The sequence below is a fragment of the Ranitomeya imitator genome, chromosome 3 (assembly GCF_032444005.1).
Source record: "Ranitomeya imitator isolate aRanImi1 chromosome 3, aRanImi1.pri, whole genome shotgun sequence".
Classification (NCBI taxonomy): Eukaryota; Metazoa; Chordata; class Amphibia; order Anura; family Dendrobatidae; genus Ranitomeya; species Ranitomeya imitator.
Genome location: NC_091284.1, coordinates 421,348,310 through 421,362,546, shown reverse-complemented (window position 1 = coordinate 421,362,546; position 14,237 = coordinate 421,348,310). Strand labels below are relative to the sequence as shown.

Genomic DNA, 14,237 nt, shown 5'->3' with positions numbered 1-14,237 from the left:
GGAAGGTATATTTGGTTGATAGGAGCAGACCAATGTCTCCACCTGCTCTGTTGTCCGATCTCTGATGTCCGGTATGAGAAAAGTGTAGTCCACCTTATGAAAGAGCAGCAGCAGGGGTGGTTTCAGGTTTCAGGTTTCAGGTTTCAGTAAGTGCTAATGATAATCAACAGCAACCAAGAAAACCCTAAACATCAAACTAACTTTCTCACAAAACTCTGTTTTCAGTAAGTGTCATGATCTTTCATGTCAGAAATGTTTGACTGCAAATTCAGCAGAAAGATTTGTCTATATTGTCCTTTGTAGCCATCTAAGACTCTAGTTTATGGGCAGCTAACCTTGATAAATTCATCTACTCAAAAACAGGTTGATATAAATACATAAAAATACGTAATTCTAAAAGGTATATAAGAGCGGTTATGTGTGCAGGTTTATGAAAAAAAATTGTATTTGTTTTGTAGATGTTTCCATATGGTGGTACCTTTTGTGTGTATTGTTTTTTTTAAACTGCTTTGAAATAATGTTTTATTTTTATTCAGAAATAACAACTTGCAGTATGAAACCATTCAAACATTGTCCCTTATGGGAGATTGCCTAATGATTTTGCAACCCATAAAGCCTCATATGTCATTCAAACGTAGCAGCAAATCTAATAATGATGAGAAAATCTTGGCCATAAATCTAAGGTGAAAAGTAATTACAGCACATGTATTTATTGAGAAGTTATGAATATGGTGGCCATAAAACTTAAGGTTTACAGCTGTGTCAAATCCAAGTACATATTTAGGAAAGTGAGTTGGTGCCTAGTGTTTATGGAATCAAATGATAAACCATCCAGAAGAACAGAGCAGATGCTGCACTACTCCCCATACAAAACATAAATCTATTGACATCTCTTTACCTGTGCCACGTTCCACAGCCTAATCTGACACCATTTTTCAATTTAAACACATACCTGTAATGATTTGTGACCCACATAATCTCAGTGACATCTGTTGTATATAACAGCAGATATTGCTGGGTTCCTTTAAAGACTACTTCAGTAATGCCATTGAGAATGAGTTTTTCTATGAAACTTATTGCAAATACACCCCAAAAATGTATTTTAAATGGGCTATACAGTGTTGTAGGGGACTTAGCCCCTATAAAAACCATACTAGCACTTTACCTGTCACTAGTATAATGCCTGAGAACATAACTTTTAATTCAAATGCAAGGGGGCTTTGGTGGACTTTTATTTGGGCTACATTGACTAAATAAATGCTTATGCATTTTAATTGGCATTTTGGGGGTTGCTGACTCCCTTTAATTAAGCTTAAAAATCAGTTAACCTGATGAATAAAAAATTTGCTCATGAATCGTGATTGATAGCCTGTTTGGAATAAACCCATTATCAGTTTCTGAATATCGTAAATGCACCTTAGAGAGTGACTAAACAATTAGGAGATTTTTTAGACATTTTAGGGCTGATAATTCTCACCAGTTCAGTGGGGAACTTGGTATTGAGACCTCCTCCAACCATTCAAAAGACTTGTTAGAAAAGCACCCCTCAGGAGACAGGAGAGCACACACTTTGGCGCGAATACAGGGGAAAGTCATAGGCTTTTATTTCTTGAGCTGTGCATTTTTAGAGGTCTTATGGGCACTTGGTGGGAGTCTCAAGTCTCAAAATAGCACCAATCTTCTCAGAATTAATAGACATAAAACATATAAAATATCTCCCAAAAGTTAAGTCACTGTTAAAATGTTTAATAATGATATTGTCTGCATCTAATCAGTACTGTGGCTCCTGTATGTTCCACAGTCTGATTATGAAATGTAACATCAATTTCCATCATCTCATTGCTAGTGATGCATGCTTGATGCTTGATACTCGATCGAGCATCAGGGTGCTTAGGTACTCTTGATACTCAATTGAGTATTGATAGATACTCGATTCCCCACCCTGCATGTTTCGCAACTGTTAGACAGCCAATAAACATACGGGGATTACTTGACATACAAGGTAATGCCATATCCATGTTGGGTAAGGGTATGGCCAGAGAGAGAAGGCGGGTAAAGGTTCCCCAGAACATTCACACGAGGCAGGTTCCAAGGCCAAAATGTTCCCCAGTCTGGTGCTATTTTAAAGAAAGTGCAGACAATAGAATAGTGGTCATTTGCAACCTGTGCCATTCCAAGATAAGCAGGGGCCTAACCACTAGCAGCCTGACCACTACTTGCATGCTCAGGCACAGGTCATCAAAGCACCCGACCAGGTGGGCCGATTGTCTGGGTCCAAAATCAGTGTCTGTGGCTGACACGACTGCCTCTTCAACTGTGCTTCATGCTTGTCAATCTCCTACTCAGGATGCAGGTGCATTTGCCTTCAGCCCTGTGCCTGTCGTTGCACATTTACAAGCTCCATCAGCAACCACATCCAATTCTCGGTCGCAGAGCAATGTTCAACTGTCCCTACCCCAGGCCTTGAAATGCAAATGCAAATACCCAACCACCCATCTACTGGCCCAAACACTAAATGGGCACATTTCCAGACTGCTCACCCTGGAAATGTTGCCAGTTAGGGTTGTGTACACTGAGGCTATTCATAACCTCATGCCAGTGGCAGTTCCTCGGTACTTGGTCTCCAGCCACCAATACTTTTCCCGGTCTGCCATCCCCACCTTACATAAGCACGTGTCCCATAACATCACCCCTGCCCTAGCCAACATAGTTACTAGGAAGGTCCACTTAATGACCAACACGTGGACAAGTTTTTGTGGCCAGGGAGGCTACATTTCCCTGATGGCACACTGGGTGAGCCTTGTGGAGGCCGGACTGAGTGGGATCCTAGGGATGGCACATGTGCTATCAAAAATGAGGATTGCAAGCCCTAGTTCCATCAGGGTTTCCTCCACCTCCTACATCAGCTCATGAATTCCCTCCTCCTTCTCATCCCCATCTCCAAATAGTCATCTCGGAGCGGATCTCCCTCTTTTTTGAACAGTCCATACAATGTAAACACAATTCATGAGCAAAGAGTTTGCACATCCCCAATATATGCAGGAATTATTTGAAAAAGTAAACCAGCACAACAATCATGGCAGTTATATAGTCAAATCCATGGAACAACCAAGGTCCTACTGAACACCTAACCTGGTCATGTCATCCATATCAGTCGCAAACTGGAAGCACTGCAGCATTGTATCGGTGTAGCGGCTTCAGGATCTGCTTAAACTAATTTGTTTAGGTGGCAAATAACACACCGCCACAGAGTTGTAGAAAGAAATAACAGAACAGAAAGATGTGTGGCTCTCGCCGCTGAATTTGCAACCAGGTATGGTCGTGTGTGATAATGACTGTAACCTGGTGATGGCTCTTAATCTTGGAAAGTGTGTGCCCAATTCTGTAAGTCAATTACAACTGCCACCAGTCTGGAAGTGCTGAACCAATGCTTTCAAGTGCCAACTAACCAACTGGTGTGTGCCATTACCACACGCTGGAACTCCACATTATACGTGTTGGCAAGACATTCTGAGCCACAGAGGACAATAGTTGAATACCAGCTACAACATGCCTATTAGTATTATGGTCATCCTCCACACATAACAACCAAAAAGTGGGCATGGATGTCTGACAGCTATGAGGTTCTACAAAACTTTGAGGAATCGACCAAGATGGTGAGTGGCGGTGATGCTATAATCGTGCTTCTGTGTCTACTTAAACACTCGCTGCTCATAATTAAAGAGTAAGCTTTGCATGTGGACCAGGTGGAGATGGAGGAAGAAAGTAGACAGAGTGATACTACCCAGCCCAGACTCATCTCATCTTCTCAGATGATTGGGGGATAATGAGGAGGATGAGGCTGAAAAGGAGGAGGAAAAGTAGATGTTTGCCTGCACTACAGAGGGTACTACAAACACCAACTTCATCCCAACTGTTCAGCGTGGATGGGCTGAAGAGGTGGAGGAGTATGAGAGGGAGAAGGAAGAGATGTAGAGTCAGTCTTGCCTGTTGGGAGTCTGGCCTACATGGCTGACTTTATGTCCAGCTGCCTTTCCCGTGACCTTCTTGTTATACGCATTTTGGCCAAAACTGATTACTGGTTGCTCACCCTTTTATTATTATTATTATTATTATACATTTTTATAGCGCCATTTATTCCATGGCACTTTACATGTGAAAAGGGGGCAAATATAGACAAATACAATTAAACATGAGCAGAAAAACAAAGGCATACAGGTACATAAGGAGGGAGGACCCTGCCCGCGAGGGCTCACAGTCTGCAGGGGATGGGTGAGGATACACTAGGAGAAGGTAGAGCTGGTTGTGTGGTGGTTCAGTAGGTTGGGGATCATTGCAGGCTGTAGGCTTGTCGTAAGAGGTGAGTCTTCAGGTTCTTTTTGAAGGTTTCTATCGTAGGTGAGAGTCTGATGTGTTGTGGTAGAGAGTTCCAGAGTATGGGGAAGCACGGGAGAAGTCTTGATGCGATGGTGGGAAGAAGAGATAAGAGGGGAGTAGAGGAGGAGATCTTGAGAGGAATGGAGGTTGCGTGTAGGTAAGTACTTGGAGACTATGTCACAGATGTATGGGGGAGACAGGTTTTGGATGGCTTTGTATGTCATTGTAAGATTTTTAAACTGGAGTCTCTGGGCGATAGGAAGCCAGTGAAGGGCTTGGCATAGGAGAGAGGCTGGGGAATAGCGGGGAGACAGGTAGATTAGTCGGGCAGCAGAGTGTAGGATGGATTGGAGTGGTGCCAGAGTGCTAGACGGGAGGCCAGAGTGTAGGAGCTTGCAGTAGTTAAGGCGGGAGATGATAAGGGCATGCACTAGTGTTTTTGTGGTGTCACGGTCAATGAATGTGCGCATCCGGGAGATATTTTTGAGTTTGAGATTGCAGGAGGAGGCAAGGTGTAGATGGAGAAGAGTAGGGTCCTAGAACAGAGCCTTGAGGAACACCGACAGACAAGGGGTGGAGTGAGGAGGTGGTGTAGGGGAGGGAGACAATGAATGTTCGGTCTGTCAGATATGATGAGATCCAGGATAGGGCCAAGTCTGTGATGCCAAGAGATGAGAGGATCTGCAGCAGGAGGGAGTGGTCTACAGTGTCAAAGGCAGAAGACAGGTCCAGGAGAAGGATGACAGAGTAGTGTCACTTGCTCTTGGCAGTTAGTAGGTCATTGGTGACTTTAGTTAGGGCAGTTTCAGTTGAGTGATGGGTCGAAAGCCAGGTTGTAACCGGTCAAAGAGGGTGCAGGAGGAGAGGTGGAAGGACAGTTCAAGATGGACATGTTGTTCCAGTAATTTTGAGGCATAAGGGAGAAGAGATATCGGGTGATAGCCAGACACCGAGGATGGGTCGAGGGAGGGCTTTTTGAGGATGGGTGTGATCTTGCCATGTTTGAAGGATGAGGGGAAGACACCTGTTGTGATAGGTTGAAGAGATGTGTTAGGGTTGGGATGAAGATTGTGGTGAGGTTAGGGATGAGGTGGGATGGTCAAGCATGCAAGTGGTGAGGTGTGATCTTGACAGGAGGGTGGAGAGCTGATCTTCTGCCATGGTGGAGAAGCTGGTTTTGGAGGAAAGGGGTTGAGCAGCTAGGAGTGGCATTGGGCGCTGTGGGCCAAAGCTTTCTCTCATCGTATCGATCTTCTGTTTAAAGAAGGAGGCAAAGTCTTCAGCAGAAATGAGAGGAGAGGGGGGTGCGGGGGGATGGAGTAGAGAATTGAAAGTGTTGAAAACTGTTTAGGGTTGTGACACAGGGAGGATATGAGAGATGAGAAGTTTGTTTTGCGGCAGTGAGCGTGGACTTGATAGATGTCTGGATAATTAAGATTAAATGCTGTGTCATCTGTTGTGAATTCCGCTCTTGGGCTCCCTCCGGTGGTTGTAAGTGGCACTTTTGTGAGTTCTGCTCTTGGGCTCCCTCCGGTGGTTTTAAGTGGAATGGCTGCTCCTTGGATTTAGCAGTCTGCAGCTGCTTCCACTGATTGTCTTTCTGCTCGGCTATTTATGCCTGGCTCTTCCCTTCTGCAGTGCCACTTGTCAATGGTTCCTGGTTGGATTCACATCTTTGCTTGGATTTCCCTGATATCCTGACCAGTTCAGCAAAGATAAGTCCTTGCTTTGCTCTTTTCTGTCCACATGTTGTGGACTTATTCGTTCTGTGCTTTCTATGTTTTGTCCAGCTTGTCAGTATGGATTAATTCAGTTAAGCTGGAAGCTCTGGGAAGCAGAGTTACCCTCCACACCTTTAGTCAGGTGTGGAGATTTTTGTAAACTCTGTGTGGATTTTTGTAGTTTTTAATACTGACCGCACAGTATTTTATCCTGTCCTATCTATCTAGCTAGACTGGCCTCCTGTGCTACATCCTGGTTTCATTCTGTGTATGTCTTTTCCCTCTCCACTCACAGTCATTACTTGTGGGGGGCTATCTATCCTTTGGGGATTTTCTCTGAGGCAAGATAGTTTTCCTGTTTCTATCTTTAGGGGTAGTTAATTCTCAGGCTGTGATGAGGTGCCTAGGGAGTGACAGGAGCATCCCACGGCTACTTCTAGTGTTGTGTTGAGCTTAGGGACTGTGGTCAGTACAGGTACCACCTCCTTCAGAGCTCGTCCCATGTTGCTTCTAAACCACCAGTTCATAACAGTCCTCACAGATGTGCTTTACCAAAAAGCTCTATCTTGGTCTCATCTGTCCACAAGACATTTTCCAGAAGGATTTTGGTTTACTCAGGCACATTTTGGCAAACTGCAGTTTAGCTTGTCTGCAATGGGGTCCTCCTTGGTCTCCTACCATAGCATTTAATTTCATTCAATTATCAAAGGATAGTTTATGCTGGCACTGATGCACCATGAAAATGCAGGACAGTTTGAATTTCTTTGGAACTTGATTGGGGCTGCCTATCCACCATCCATACTATTCTGCATTGCAAGCTGTCATCAATTTTTCTCTACTGTCCACATCCAAGGAGATTATCCACAGTACCATGGATTATAAACTTCTTGATTATGTTGCATATGGACAACCTTGAGATTGTTGATATTTTTCACTAATTTTGGTTCTCAATTCTTCAGACATTTCTCTTCTTTCTGTTCTGGATGCTAAGTGTGGCACACACAGATACACAATGCAAAGATTAAGTCAACTTCTCCCGTTTTCATCTGGTTTCAGGTGTGACTTTCATATTGCTCACCTGTTACTTGCCACATATGAGCTTGAATAAGCATTACATGCTTGAAATAAAGATGTTTACCCACAATTTTAGAAAGGGGCCAACAATTTTGTTCAGCCTATTTTGGGGGTTTTGTGTGAAAATATATCCAACTTCCCTTTTTTCTCTGTATTTTTGGGGGGTTGTTCCAATACACACAAAGAAAACAAACTTGTGTATAACAAAACAGATATAATTGCCATAATGTACTGGGAGAAATACATTTGCTGGAACAATTTGAAGGATGCCAATACTTTCGGTCACGACTGTAGATATATAAAGTGCTAAGAAGAAGTATTTTGACAAACTGGGTTTCCACTTTTAGAAAATGCATAGGTATGGGGATTTAAATCCATTTTTTTTTACTTTGTTTAGGACTGTAAGACGCAATTTTTTTGCCCCGAAATTTGGAAGGAAAATTGGGGTGCATCTTATAGTCCAAATCTAGCTTACCGGGTGGAGGTAGCGGTGGAGCAGGGTTGCTCAATGATGAGCTGAGATCTCAATCTGCTCATGTTCCACCTCCATCTTTCATTTTCCTGAAGCCCACTGCTGGGGCATCAATGCACAGAGCGGGTACTATGCTCTTGGCTCAGCGCCAACATTTTCTTGAAGCTTAAGGCCCACAGCCTCACACCGCTGGAACATCCCCTCTCCAACCTAGGACTCTCAGCATCGTCCTACTCCTGCCTCTGCTGGCTTCCTGCAGGAGCGACACTGACTCTTGTCACCTTGCTACACCGCCGCCACCCCCCTGGTAAGCAAAATTTGGACTATAACACAGACCCCCATTTGCTGCATTAAAAAAATGTTTTCCAATTTTCCTCAAAATATGGGGGGTGTCTTATGGTCCGGTGGATCTTACAGTCCGCAAAATACGGTAATTTGTATTTTATTTGTACATGGCAAAAGTGTGAAAAGTGTTCCAGCTACCAGAGGCAAATAATGTAAAAAAAACTTTGGCATCAAATGGGAATTAATAAATACAAATACTAATCATAGCGAGCAAAGTGTATTCTTAGTTTTTTGGGGGGAGTGAGAGCATGTGAAAATATTAAATGGGCAAGTCTATCAAATTTGCTAACAAAAAAATCCTATCGGCTGACTCAAAATGAGTCTCATATTTGTATGCATATTCCAAAGAGTAAGTCATTGCTTTCTTTTAGAGCAGGGGTCCCCAACTCCAGTCCTCAAGGCCCACCAACATGTCATGTTTTCAGGATTTCCTTAGTCTTGCCCAGGTAATAATTGCATCACCTGTGCAATGCAAAGGAAATCCTGAAAACATGACCTGTTGGTGGGCCTTGAGGACTGGAGTTGGGGACCCCTGTTTTAGAGCAAAGACTATGGACGCAGTATGACAAATCTTAAAATATCCCTTGAAATTATTCTTGATTGTGTTGATTGTACCATTATTTTCAATTTAGTGTTTTATTTCTTCACACAATACCACAATATCTATTTAATGTACATATTTGTACATAGCTTAATATATTAAAATAAAAACATTTTATTTCTAAGAGTGTGGAAAGCTAAATAGTATTTAATATTTGTATTAAATGTATGTTATCCCATTACTTATATTATTTTGCTTGTCCCTATATGTTCTGGTTGTAAAAAAAAATTCAGTATATAAACATAAGCAAATTATTTATTTCTCTTCTTCTTGAAAAATAAAAAATCAGAGCAAATTGCAAGCTCTGTAAAAAAAAAACTTTTTGAAATACATAAGTATAACCAATAAACTGTGGTGAGTGTATACTGTACCTGTAGCAGATATTGATATAAGTGGAATAGGTTTTTATGAACACATTAGATCCTACCTATAAAAATTATGGTGTCTTAATTAGAGATGACTAGATCTGACGATATTCAAACTTTCCAAATCTGCACGACTTTACTGGGATATTTGATTTGCAGCAAATTTATTCTCCACAAATTGAATGTCCCTTATTATGCTCTGGGGTCTGAAAAGACCTTACAACAAAAGAAATGTAAGATGTAGAAATACATACAACTAACACTCATCTCACTGCTCACCAGTGCTGTTCATTGTCCCCCATACAGTACTCAATGTCTCTAGGACATATTCATGCAAGGCCGAGACTCCCAGCATGAGTAGGGACGTCCCGGACCTCATCATGGATGGAAGAACTGGCCTACAGTGCACGTTGCAAGATTGCAGTGAATGTTCTGATATCACTTTGTCACCACGACCTTACAGCGCACATGCGCAGAGATATTTTAATGCACTGTAAATAGATTCAGAGACTGTATGGGCAGAGAATGCAGCCAATATTGTCCGGAGGTGAGCAGTGTTGTATTAGTTTTTTTTTTACTTTTGACTTCACTCTACAGTTCTGAAAAATGACATTCAGATTATTATCATTATTATTATTACTTATTTATATAGCACCATTAATTCCATGATGTCGTACATAAGAAGGGGTTACATACAAAGTTATAGATATCGTTTTCAGTAAACAAATTTACTATGACAGACTGCTACAGAGGGGAGAGGACCCTGTCGTTATGGACTTACATTCTACTGGATAATGGGGAAGAGACAGAAGGTCGGGGTGCAGCAGCTCTGGTGGTGGTGAGACGGCAGCTCGAGTGGAGGTGAGGTGGCAGCGGGGTTATTGCAGGCTGTAAGCTTTCCTGAAGAGATGGGTTTTCAGGTTCCGTCTGAAGGATCCGAGGGTGGTGGATAATCAGACGTGTTGAGGCGTGGAATTCCAGAGGATGGGGGATATTCGGAAGAAACCTTGGAGGCAGTTGTGTGAGGAACGAATAAGTGTGAAGGAGAGTAGGAGGTCTTGGGGGGATCGAATATTACATGAGGGATATTGGGAGATTAGTTCAGAGATATAGGGAGGGGACAGGTTGTGGATGGCTTTGTAGGTCAGTGTTAATAGTTTGAACTGGATTTGTTGGGGAATTGGAAGCCAGTGGAGGGATTTGCAGAGGGGAGAAACAGGGAAGTAGTGAGGAGAGAGGTGGATTTGAGGGGCAGTAGAGTTGAGGACAGACTGGAGTGGTGCAAGAGAGTTAGTGGGGAGCGTGTTGCAATAGACAAGGCGGGAGATGATGAGGGCATGCACAAGAGTTTTAGTAGATTGAGGGCTGAGGAAGGGATGGAATCTGGAAATATTTTTGAGTTGGAGGCGACAGGAGGTGGCAAGAGTTTGGACGTGCAGTTTTAAGGACAGGGCAGAGTTGAGAGTTTCCCCGAGGCAGCGGATTTCAGGTGCGGGAGAGAGCATGATGCCGCTTACCATGATAGGTCGGGTAGGGGAGATACGCAAGATGAAGGAAAGACGATGACTTCAGTTTTGTCTGCATTGAGTTTTAGGCAGCGAGAGGTGAAGAAGGAGGATATGTCTGATAGATACTCTGGGATTTTGGACAGCAGAGAGGTGACATCTGGGCCAGAGAGATAGATCTGAGTGTCATCCGCATACAGGTGGTACTGGAAGCCATGGGACTTTATGCATTGTCCTAGGCCAAGGGAATAGATGGAAAAAAAGTAGGGGCCACAGGACAGAGCCTTGGGGGACTCCAACAAAGAGAGGGTGTGGTGAGGAGGTATTGTTGGAGTGGGATACGCTAAATGTGCAGTCGGAAAGGTATGAGGGAATCCAGGACAAGGCAATGTCTTTGATGCCAAGGGGAGAAAGAATCTGTAGCAGTAGGCAATGGTCAACTGTGTCAAAGGCAGAGGACAGGTCAACAAGGAGGAGGATGGACAACTGTCTGTTAGCTTTGGCTGTAAGTCATTAGTAATTTTTGTCAGGGCAGTTTCACTGGAGTGGTGGTGGCCGAAGCCAGATTGGAGGTTGTCAAGGAGAGAGTTAGATGAGAGGTGGGAGGAAAGTTGAGCATGGACATGCTGCTCAAGGAGTTTGGAAGCAAGTGGGAGCAGTGATATGGGGCAATAGCTCGGCATAGCAGTTGGGTCAAGGTTAGTTTTTTTGAAGATGGGTGTGATGGTGGCATGTTTGAAGGCAGAGGGGATGGTACCAGAAGATAGTGATAGGTTGAAGAGATAAGTTAGGGCTGGAATGAACATGTTAGTGAGGTTGGGTAGCAGGTGGGAAGGGATGGGGTCAAGTGTACAGGTGGTGAGGTGTGATTTGGGAAGGAGGTGGGTATGCTCTCCTTCAGTGATGTTGGAGAGAGAGGTTATTAGGGAAGGGCAGAGGTCTGGTATATGGAGTGGTTGGGGTGGTGGAACACTAAAGGTTTGCCTTGTTTGGTCGATCTTATTTTGGAACTAGGTGGCAAAATCCTCGGCGGAGATGAGGGGAGTTGGAGGTGGCAGTGGTGGGTGGAGGAGAGAGCTGAATGGGCTGAACAGCTGTTTTGGGTTGTTGGATAATGAAGATGCATGGTTTGTGAAATAGGTCTGTTTAGCAGAGGTGAGGGCTAATTTGAAGGCAAGTGTAGCTTGTTTGAAAGCAGTGAAGTCGTCTGGCAGGCATGTTTTCTTCCAACACCGATCCATGACCCTAGATGCTTGTCAAAATATGGCTGATGTGAGGGAAGTGTTATAGAAAACGATGGCACTGTCCGTGTCATGGAGTGAAGATATAGAGGACAGAGGTAGAAGAGAGTCTGAGAGTCTGTGAATGTCTAGGTGTGTGAGGTTTCTGCAAGGTTGTGCTAGTGGCTGGACATGGGGGGCAGGTGAGGAGGACAGAGATGAGATGGTGAGTAGATGGTGGTCAGATGGAGGTTGTGAGATTAGATAGGGAACAGATGCAAGTGAAGATGAGGTCTAGTGTATGTCCGTTTGTGTGGGTGGCTGTGGAGGACCACTGAGTAAGTCCAAAGGATAAGGTAAGGGACAGGAGTTTGGAGGCTGCTGGCTGGCGGGTGTCAGTAGGAATATTAAAGTCACCCATGATGACGGTGGGGATGTCAACAGAGAGAAAGTGAAGAAGCCTATCTTCATCTTCATGGCCTATCGCCATCTTGTTGAATCCGTGAGGAGCAAGTTACAAAACAATCTTCATTATGGAGAATACTGGGTAGCAGGGTGACTCTATGGCTAGCACTAGGGTTGAGCATAATGGGTCGGCCATTTTCAGAAGTCGCCGACTTTTGGCAAAGTCGGGTTTCATGAAACCCAACCCGACCCCTGTGTGGGGTCGGCCATGAGGTCGGCGATCTTCTGAATCTGGTATCGGAATTCCGATACCGAGTTCCGATATGTTTGCAATATCGGAAATCGGTATCGGAATCCATATTTAAGTGTAAAATAAAGAATTAAAATAAAAAATATTGCTATACTCACCCTCTGACGCGCCCTGGTACTAACCGGCAGACTTCCTTCCTTAGAATCAGCGCTTGAAGGACCTTCGGTGACGTTGCGGCTTGTGATTGGTCGCGTGAGCGGTCACATGGGCGTTCGCGCGACCAATCACAAGCCGTGACGTCATCTAAGGCCCTTCACGCGCTGATTCTAAGGAAGGAAGACTGCTGGTTAGTACCAGGGCGCGTCAGAGGGTGAGTATAGCAATATTTTTATTTTAATTCTTTATTTTACACTTAAATATGGATCCCAGGGCCTGAAGGAGAGTTTCCTCTCCTTCAGACCCTGGGAACCATTGGAAACCCAATGCACTGCATTGGGTTTCGTGTTTCGGCCGACCCCGACCCCGACTTTTTTATAGAAAAAGTCGGGTTTCGTGAAATCCGACCCGATCCTATAAAAGTAAAAGTCGCTCAACCCTAGCTAGCACTGTTGCTTTGTAGTTCAAATCCCAACAAGGACAACATCTGCAAGGAGCTTGTATGTTCTCCATGTATGAGTGGGTTTTCTCCGGGTTTTCTGGTTTCCTCCCATATTCCAAAGACATATTGGTAGGAAATATAGAACGTAAGTCATAATGGGACAGTGATGATAATGTCTATAAAGCACTGTAGAATTAATGGTGTTATATAAGCGAGTAGAATTATCACAAAAAATAAAAAAAGATTTTTGTAAAATTAGAGTGCAATTTAATTTAATTTGAATAATTTCTCCCAAGTCTCGTCTTAATGCCATCATAGTTTAAGAAAAAAAAAATCCAAACATCAGCCAAATTCATTTCTTTTGTAGTCAGCATGTGTCTATGTTTCAGTGCGAGTGGCTTCTTCGAAAACCAGTATGGCCATGTAATGTTATGCAGAAGCACTGGGGAAATATATTGTATCAGCATTAACACACTTTATTCATTAGCCTTGTCCAATTGCAAAACAGCTTGCTTTTCAATTGAAGGAGATTGATGGATAGATCTGGCCTCATTTTTGTCCATCAGCAGTAATGTTGTGGACAGTAGAAGCGTGCAAGCATGGAAGGCTAGAGTAATAAGTGATGGAGCAGAACCTGTAATACTTAAAAGTTACTAAGTGCCACAAAATCAAAACCTCTTTACATTTGTTAAAATAAAGAAAAAGTGGACATCCTTTCAACATGACTTCATAAAAATGCATATTTTGCATGCAGTTCATTTCTATGGATCAATATTTTTTTTTCTATTTTTTAGATTACACAGTTGAAAATTGAAAATAATCCTTTTGCCAAAGGTTTTAGAGGAAGTGATGACAGTGACTTGCGAGTAGCTCGTCTGCAAAGGTACCAAATCTAGACTACAGTATTTAGTATTTTATATCTACAGCTCTTATAGAGACCTATGTTACTCCATGAGATAAATTAAATAATTCCTACACTAATATTTGAATAATTAAATATTTCAGCTTTATTTATAAAAATCCATTATAGACTGAATGTGCCTTTTAAACGGAAGCTCTAAGTCATAGCACAGACAGTGTTTATTTGCAGTTATTTGTAACCATTGAATCACTGATTTTTTTTAATTTTTTTTTTATTGAAACTATTTGCAAACTTGTTTAACTTTTTGTTTTACCTGCATTAGAGCCATAAATGCAAAAAAGTGGCAATGGTGGACATAGCTTTTAAAAGTTATCCTTAAGGAAGAATATAATGGATGCATACTAACTGTATGCAAATGCAATGTGCAATACTATGATGGCTT

The 14,237-nt window shown here is 42.9% G+C and overlaps 1 protein-coding gene across 2 annotated transcripts in view; it reads left to right on the top strand.

Annotated features, from left to right (window-relative positions):
- TBX4 (T-box transcription factor 4) overlaps positions 1-14,237 on the top strand; it is a 364,040-nt gene that overhangs the window by 336,017 nt on the left and 13,786 nt on the right. For both annotated transcript variants that reach the window (XM_069757214.1, XM_069757213.1), the window contains exon 7: positions 13,728-13,816. In XM_069757214.1, the coding sequence (XP_069613315.1) occupies positions 13,728-13,816 (89 nt within the window). The remainder of the gene's footprint in view (positions 1-13,727; positions 13,817-14,237) is intronic.